This window comes from Quercus suber, unplaced genomic scaffold, assembly GCF_002906115.3.
Source record: "Quercus suber isolate HL8 unplaced genomic scaffold, Cork oak 2.0 scaffold_37, whole genome shotgun sequence".
Taxonomy (NCBI): Eukaryota; Viridiplantae; Streptophyta; class Magnoliopsida; order Fagales; family Fagaceae; genus Quercus; species Quercus suber.
Window position 1 is genome coordinate 1,620,999 of NW_027069502.1, and position 8,663 is coordinate 1,629,661.

General features: G+C 29.2%; 1 protein-coding gene across 1 annotated transcript; it reads right to left on the reverse strand.

Annotated features, from left to right (window-relative positions):
* Positions 1–490: 490 nt before the first annotated feature.
* LOC112038241 (remorin) lies at positions 491–8,074 on the reverse strand. The gene is made up of 6 exons (XM_024071043.2): positions 7,713–8,074; positions 6,732–6,797; positions 2,470–2,520; positions 2,290–2,377; positions 1,260–1,341; positions 491–900 (listed from the first exon to the last, which is right to left on the reverse strand). The coding sequence occupies exons 1-6, from the start codon at positions 7,876–7,878 to the stop codon at positions 700–702; spliced, it is 654 nt and encodes a 217-aa protein (XP_023926811.1). The 5' UTR covers positions 7,879–8,074; the 3' UTR covers positions 491–699.
* Between the last annotated feature and the right edge of the window lie 589 nt (positions 8,075–8,663).

Consider the following 8,663-nt stretch of genomic DNA (forward strand, 5'->3'; position numbering starts at 1 on the left):
TATAATGAAAATCGTAAGGAAAAACTATTTTAGTACATCTAAATGTTCTGGTCAAACTATGTCTTATATGGTTAATAACTCAAACTAACATCAATAACACCACTACAATTCATCATTCCCATATTCCCATGCTTAAGCACTACCCAATAACCAATGAATATTTTTTTATAAAAAAAATCAATGAAATATATATATATATATATATGTATATGTATATGTATATTACCAAAATGCCCATAAATTTTCAAATTGGACAAAATATCTTAAAAACTTTCAAAAATTAACAAAATACCCTTAAAATCTAAAAACTCGACCCTCATTATAATTTTCCACCAAGGTGATTTGGGATTTAATAATATGCAATTTCTTGTTTTTTTGGTCAAGGCCAAATATCATGCTTATTATAGTAGGAAATTTCTATGGCTTAGACAGTTCGTTCCACACGTTGAGTATAAATAAGTTCAGTGGTTGAAAACTTGAAACCTCTGTAAGCTATCCATGGAAGAGACAATGTTAATTGATTATATTCATAGCCCTTTATTTTATTTTGTATTTTATACATATAACAAAGACATACTCTGGTATTATCATATGAAAAAAAAAAAAAAAAAACCCAAGCCAAAGAAGAAATTAAAAAGGAAAACTAAATTCCAAAATACTTTTGTTTATTTGTTCTGTGCGCTTGCTTAATTAGTAACCTTAAAAGCTGAAGCATCCAAGAAATTTCTTTGGTGTATATCCATTAGAGCGGAACTTTTTAGCCATCTCCTCTACCTTAAGGAAATCTTCTCTTCGTTTGGCTTCGATTGTCGCCCTCCTTTCTTCTGCTGCCTTGTGGAGCTCAGCAATTTTGTTTTTCATTTGCTCAGCATATTCTACCTTCTTTTTATCGAATTTTTCCTATTACATAGAAAAGGGTTTGTCAAATTAACACTATTCAATCAAGTATTGATGTCATGTCATATGCTAATATTTTCAAACTAATCGCTGAAAATTTTGTCATGGGCATCTGAACATACCATAACATTTGAGTATGTCACTAACAATTGCATAAAATATGAAATATTTTATATTATGCCCAAAATGAGTTTGCTTTATTGACAATCGAGAGTCGAGACATGCACTTCTAGTTCTAGAAAGAATGTTCACTATCCTATTCGTAGCTAGCGGTGCCTTGTGCTTGTGCTTGTGCATCAATAAGGAAGCAACAGAACAAACACCAAAGAATAAATGCAAGCAATCCAAGAGAGCTTTACTACCTCAATCTGCTTCAATTGTGCTTCTACAGATACTTTCTTGCTATTTTCCCATGATCCAACGGCAGACAGATTTTTATAAGCCCTGTTGGACAATCCCAATGCTGAGTTATACTATAATCAAGCTGAAAAATGTCATCTCCTTTATTGGTATTGAGAAAATGTTCCAGAATATTAATTATTTAACTAAATTTCATGTTTTCATTTGTTGATTCAATTTCTTTGATTTGGCCTTGGCTAGCAACTTATATAGAATTACTGCATATGTTCCAATAAAAATGATTAGTAACACTTCAATAAAATTAGTAACACTAAAAATGATTAGTAACACTTCAATAAAATTAACCATTTATTTATTATGTTATATAACATAATAAATAAATGGTTAATTTTATTTTTGTGATTAGAGACACATTATTTTATAAGATAAATTAACCATTTGTTTATTATGTTATACAACATAATAAATAAATGGTTAATTTTATTTTTGTGATTAGAGACACATTATTTTATAAGATTTGTGTGGTAAAATTTATAATATGTCTAACATTTTATTATAAATTTTGCTAACACAGATGCCCTGAACATCTTTTGAAGTCACATTAACTATCAAAGCTCATGATTAGATTGGTACAAAGAGTATATATAGTAAATTTAATAAGATGGATACAAGTACACAACATTTTCCAACTCAAAATGTGTAGGTTACAAAAATAAAATTTTCAAATTTGTAGAGACCGGACCAATCAAATTTTTTTTTTTTTTAGATAAAATTCTATTCTAACATAATCTAAGTATATATATGTGTGAAGTTTCCTCTTGAAAACTTGAACTTTAGTCTTTACCCCCCACACCGCTACAAGCTCTAATACTTGTTTAATCACCAAGAGTAATGTTTTTTTTTTCCCCCAAATTAAAGTTAATTGATATAATAATTAATAACCTTCTTTATTTACCCTCTAGGAAATTAGGCAGTACAAGAGAATACAAAGAGAAGGTGAAAGGAATTTGAAAGTATAAGATAGCCTCTTACTTATTCTCTGCTTTCGTTTTTTCGCTCTCTTCCCATGCTTTAATTAAAGCCAACCTTTTCTCAGTTGTCACCTGTGCAAGCACTGCATCTGAGAAAACAATTTACCTCTATCAATGTGAAAAAGATATCAATCTCTTTCATGTTCAAAGTAATATTGTACAAGTAACTTAAACCATTTACCTCTATCAATTGCACCCTCCGAACTTTTCTCAACAGCAGGATCTGCTATTTCTGCCACAATAAAGTTTCAAACAAAATTTACATAAAGAATGAACCGGTCCCACACTGAAGTAATCTTTGATTCTTAAATGGTATCACCCGTTGAAGGTAGTAACGAAAATAAAGAGTTGGTCAGTTTCAGCTGCAAAGTGCAAACTCTTTATCAATAACAACAAGAGCTAGAAAGAATTTTGTGACATGCATTGGTTTAGTACGTAGCCTGTATGCTCTCTTAGTTCTTCTGTGGTTTCAATGGCCAATCATATCATAAAAAAACGTTACAGAAATTGAATGGGTCATGTCTATGAAACAGAAAGACTGGGTGACCAAGCTAACATATTAAAGGATACAAATTGCTCTCATGTTCTAGTAGGCCTATACTAGATAGTGAATCGACCATGAATTAGGTATTGATATATTGATATTCACAGTTGGACACATTTTCTGAAAACTTGGGGACAAATGGTTCACATCCTAGTGTTTTTCCAGCAATATAAGCACACGTCAGTATCAGTTTAATTTTTAAAGCATTATACAGTCTCAGAAGTTAGAAGTCATTGTTAGAAATCATTATATATATATATATATATATACCACTACGAGAAGCTAAAAGGCATAGAAACCTATTATATATTAGATGGGATATTAGAATATTAGTTAAATTATTGAATTTACCGTTTGTTGATAGCTAGAGGCGGCCATAGGTCTAGGTCTAAAAAGCCTCCAAATTTCCAAAATTTGAGGATAAATGATTTTTTTAAGGAAAACAAAGGCATAAATGATATATATATATATATATATATATATAGTTACATAATAATATAAATTTATGTAAGTTGGGATAATTACACAATTAAATTAAATTAATATATACATATAAGTATGTTTGGTATAAGTGTTTATAGATTTTCCTTGCTAAAGTCAAATTATGATTGTCATTGACTATATATCAAGGTGGACATCTTCATAATTTAAGTTTTTTAGACAAATAATAGTTTATCATGGTATTAAATCATGTTATATGAGTTGGAATTTACTTTTCATCTCCTGTCTCATTTAAAAAGTTATATAGAAGTGTGTGGAGATACATGTGTTTAGAGAATTTTCTCTTTGAAGTCAAATCTTGACTTTGTCATTGACTATATATCAAGTCAACTCTACTAATAGTCAACGTTTTTTTGGAAAAAATTATTAGTTATATTTTACTACTTGAGATTTAATTTTTTTTTTTTCTTTCTCCCCACTATTTTATTAGGTTTTCCTATTCAAATGGAATTTTTTTTTTTGTAGGCATTTATAATTAAAAAATATTTACAAATAAATAGAACGTGATCTACATACAATCAAAATTATAATATAACAAAAATAAAATAAACTTTTAAATATATGACTATTAACAATGAAATTATATATATATAATGAGTTTTATTTTATCTTGAGTAAGACGATGTATGGTGAAAGAAAGTTGAAATTCACCTTTTAATGTTGGTAATGTGGAGAGAGAGAGAGAGAGAGAGAGAGAGAGAGAGAGAGAGATATTGTTTGATGTGAGGCCCTGTTTGAAATAGGCAAATAATTAATGTTAAACATCTATAATGTGGAAAATAGATAGGTAATGTTAATCATTTATCATGTGAAAAACTAGTTTACAAAAATTAAAATCTCAAGCTGTTAAGAGAAATTGATCGTCAATAATGATTCATCAGACATATAGCATTTTTTTATAATGAAAATGAAGTTTTAATTGTGTTGGATTTTTATTGGCTTGTAATTTTGACAACTTTATTGAGATTGATGAGAGAAGAGAATGCAAAATATATATATATATATATATATATATATATATATATATATATATATTAATTTTATATTATAGGACACATCAATTTTTAAGGGNCTCTCTCTCCTCTCTCTCTCTCTCAGTTTCTTTGCCAAATCTAGTGTTAATTCTTATTTGCTTGGGTAGTTAATTTATGAAAATTTGATGTTCAATTAGTTTCTTGATTTTCTTTTTCAGTACTTCTAATTTATTATGCCTTATAATGCTTTAGATTTTCTTAATTCAAATATTTACTTGGCACTTATCCGTAGAAATATCCTGAATTAAGCTCTCTAGAGCTTAATAATGTATCGTAAGAGTGTGATAAAAGTAATATTCTCCTAATATAGACTTGTAACCAATTGAATAAGTAACCTCAACACCCGTAGATTTTAACATTTTAAAGTTATAGGATTGAGAGTGAATTCAAACTCAAACCACATGTTTTAATAATAACATGATAAATTACTATTTGTTAGTAATAATATCACACTAAAAAACAACAAAAATGGATTTAAAATTAGAAAATTATAGTTCAGAAAGTGAAATAAATATTATTGAATTTACATTTGAATATGAAAAAAAAAAAAAAAAAAAAAAACCCACTTCAAACTGTTGCCTAAAACCTCAAACTATATCAATATGCCGAGGGGGAAAAGGGCAAGGAAGACAATTGCCCCCCTTTTTCACCCAAAAAATAATAATTAAAAACTGTGTTTATCTTAAAACTTTGAGGTGAATTTCTTTTATTTATTTCTTATTGATATATTATTTTTTTTCATACTGAAATCAATACACAATTACATCTTTTTATGTCACGTTCATTTTTTTTTTTTTTTTTTAAAGGAAAGAAAATCTTTCCTATTCTATCGATTTCTTTTAAGATTCAAACTATTTAAAACTAAATAAAGCTTGGAGAAAAAAAGTGGAAAAGAACAAGAATGAGTTATAACTTTATATAAAAGCAAAAGCAAAAATCTGATATATCAGATTTTTGCTAATAAAGGAGCTCAAATTCTATATGTACTAATTATTTCACCTCCATAAAAATTTGTATAATAAGGAATACAATTTTGGGATAGTTACATAATAATATAAATTTATGTAAGTTGGGATAATTACACAATTAAATTAAATTAATATATACATATAAGTATGTTTGGTATAAGTGTTTATAGATTTTCCTTGCTAAAGTCAAATTATGATTGTCATTGACTATATATCAAGGTGGACATCTTCATAATTTAAGTTTTTTAGACAAATAATAGTTTATCATGGTATTAAATCATGTTATATGAGTTGGAATTTACTTTTCATCTCCTGTCTCATTTAAAAAGTTATATAGAAGTGTGTGGAGATACATGTGTTTAGAGAATTTTCTCTTTGAAGTCAAATCTTGACTTTGTCATTGACTATATATCAAGTCAACTCTACTAATAGTCAACGTTTTTTTGGAAAAAATTATTAGTTATATTTTACTACTTGAGATTTAATTTTTTTTTTTCCTTTCTCCCCCACTATTTTATTAGGTTTTCCTATTCAAATGGAATTTTTTTTTTTGTAGGCATTTATAATTAAAAAATATTTACAAATAAATAGAACGTGATCTACATACAATCAAAATTATAATATAACAAAAAAAAAAATAAACTTTTAAATATATGACTATTAACAATGAAATTATATATATATAATGAGTTTTATTTTATCTTGAGTAAGACGATGTATGGTGAAAGAAAGTTGAAATTCACCTTTTAATGTTGGTAATGTGGAGAGAGAGAGAGAGAGAGAGAGAGAGAGAGAGAGAGGATATTGTTTGATGTGAGGCCCTGTTTGAAATAGGCAAATAATTAATGTTAAACATCTATAATGTGGAAAATAGATAGGTAATGTTAATCATTTATCATGTGAAAAACTAGTTTACAAAAATTAAAATCTCAAGCTGTTAAGAGAAAGAGAGAGAGAGAGAGAGAGAGAGAGAGAGAGAGAGAGAGAGAGAGAGAGAGAGAGAGAGAGAGAGATCTCAAAATCCTACATTTTTTCATCAAAGTATAAATTGGGATTTTAAGAAAACCACAGACTCTATCCTACTTAGACTACAACACAAATATTTTTCTTCCTTGCGTTGAACTTATTAAATCAAAAGCTCCATTTTCTCTCACTTAGTTTTATCAAGAACCAAAAACGAGAGAGAGAGAGAGAGCTCAAAATCCTACATTTTTTCAGCAAAGTACAAACTGGGATTTTAAGAAAACCACAAACTCTACCCTACTTAGACTACAACACAAATATTTTTCTTCCTTGCGGTGAACTTAATAAATCAAAAGCTCCATATTCTCTTAATTATTTTTCTCAAGAACCAAACACACTCAGAGAGAGAGAGAGAGAGAAAGAGATCACTTACTCTCCTTAACTGGAGGAGCGGTCTTGTTCTGATCAGGAGGAGGTGGAATCACAAATTTCCCTTCAACTACACTCAAGTTAAAATAAAACTTCATTATTTTATATAGTTTTTATATAGTTTGAATCTTAAAAGAAAAGGTGACATAAAAAGATGTAATTTTGTATTGATTACAGTATGAAAAAAAAAATTAATTTATCAATAAGAAATAAATAAAAGAAATTCACATCAAAATAAGAAAACATCAAATTATAAAGTGGAGGGGGCAAAGTTTTAAGATAATCAAAGTTTTAAAATTTACTGGTGTTGGGGTTAATTATTCAATTGGTTACAAGTATATATTAGGAAAGTATTACTTTATTATTACACTCTTACGACACATTAATTATCATCAAGCTCTAGAGAGCTTAATTAGGGATATTTCTAAGAAAAGGTGCCAAGTAAATATTTGAATTAAGAAATTCTAAAGCATTATAAGGCAGAATAAATTAGAATTACTGAAAAATAAAATCAAGAAACTAATTGCACAACTAATTTTCATAAATTAATTACCCAAGCAAATAAGAATCAATAATAGATTTGGTTGTAAAGAAAATGAGAGAGAGGTATCTCAAAATCCTACATTTTTTCATCAGGTACAAATTGGTATTTCAGGAAAACCACAAACTCTACCCTACTTAGTCTACAACACATATTTTGCATCCTTGAGGTGAATTTAATAAATCAAAAGCTCCATTTTCTCTCACTCAGTTTTATCAAGAACCAAACACACTCAAGAGAGATATCTCAAAATTCTACATTTTTTCATCATAGTATAAACTGGGATTTCAAGAAAACCACAAACTCTACCCTACTTAGACTACAACACAAATATTTTGCCTCCTAGTGGTGAACTTAATAAAACAAAAGCTCCATATTCTCTCACTTAGTTTTCTCAAGAACCAAACACACTCAGTGAGAGAGAGAGAGAGACCGATCACTTACTCTCATGAACTGGAGGAGCGTTCTTGTTCTGATCAGGAGGAGGTGGGATCACAACCTTCCCTTCAGCTACACCATTTCGAGCTAGCTCCTCATCCTCTTCTTCCTTTTCTTTTTCTTCAACAGGTGCAGGCTCTTGATCAACTTTGAGGGGCACCTCGTCTCCCATAACGTATTCTTTTAACTTAGCCACGGCTTCAGATCACTCCAACACAAACCAAAAGCTACAGTTCTGAAAGCAGCACACCAACTGTCACCACCAACTTAATTTTCAGTTTGGAGAAGATAAACTCCGAGAACAAGATTTTTATTAGAAACCAAAGCAAGCAAACTCTTCCAAACTGGTGGTTGCGGTAGTTGGTTCATATATGTGTCTTGACAAATTAGCGGTTACTTAATAATGTCCCACAATAAGTTGTGCATGCTTTTTTTTTTCTTTTTTCTTTTTTCAGTGTTTACCTAGTCACAAAATAGATTTAAATCTGGTCTAAAATAAAATTAAGTTTAAATTATCTCCGAGAATATGTGTCAAATTCAGACCTAATTACTTGAATTAAAAATTTTTTAAAAAAAAATTACAAGAGCTAGTCCAAATCTTTGACGTGCAAAACGCCTGGTTTTCTAATCAGCTAATGACAGCAGAGCAGTAGTAGTTGTAAGACATGCGTTAATTATATAATGGTGAGCCATGCGTTGCTTGCAAGGTGTCACGTCCTTCTTTTGCTTACAAAAATGCATTCATTTTTTAAGGGACAAAAAAAAATTAATTTGCTTTTGTAGAGTCACGAGTCATGGGTATTTTGTTTTTTTAATGCTAATGACAGTAACAATAAGATGAGTTATACATCGTTTAGAAGTCTAACACCTAAGGGTAGTACATGTGTCGCATTGTTGACATGCTGTGTAGAACAAAGTAAATACCATATAGGACCTTGTATGCCGTGTCATTGAGAG

Bases quoted from the DNA above. Each gene is read 5' to 3' on its own strand.
- LOC112038241 (XM_024071043.2), bottom strand. From the start codon at position 7,878: ATGGGAGACGAGGTGCCCCTCAAAGTTGATCAAGAGCCTGCACCTGTT. The intron at 2,378-2,469 runs GTAAATGGTTTA...TTGTTTTCTCAG, and splicing joins GGAGGGTGCAATTGATAGAG to ATGCAGTGCTTGCACAGGTG. The intron at 1,342-2,289 runs GTAAGAGGCTAT...ATTGTCCAACAG, and splicing joins AAAACGAAAGCAGAGAATAA to GGCTTATAAAAATCTGTCTG.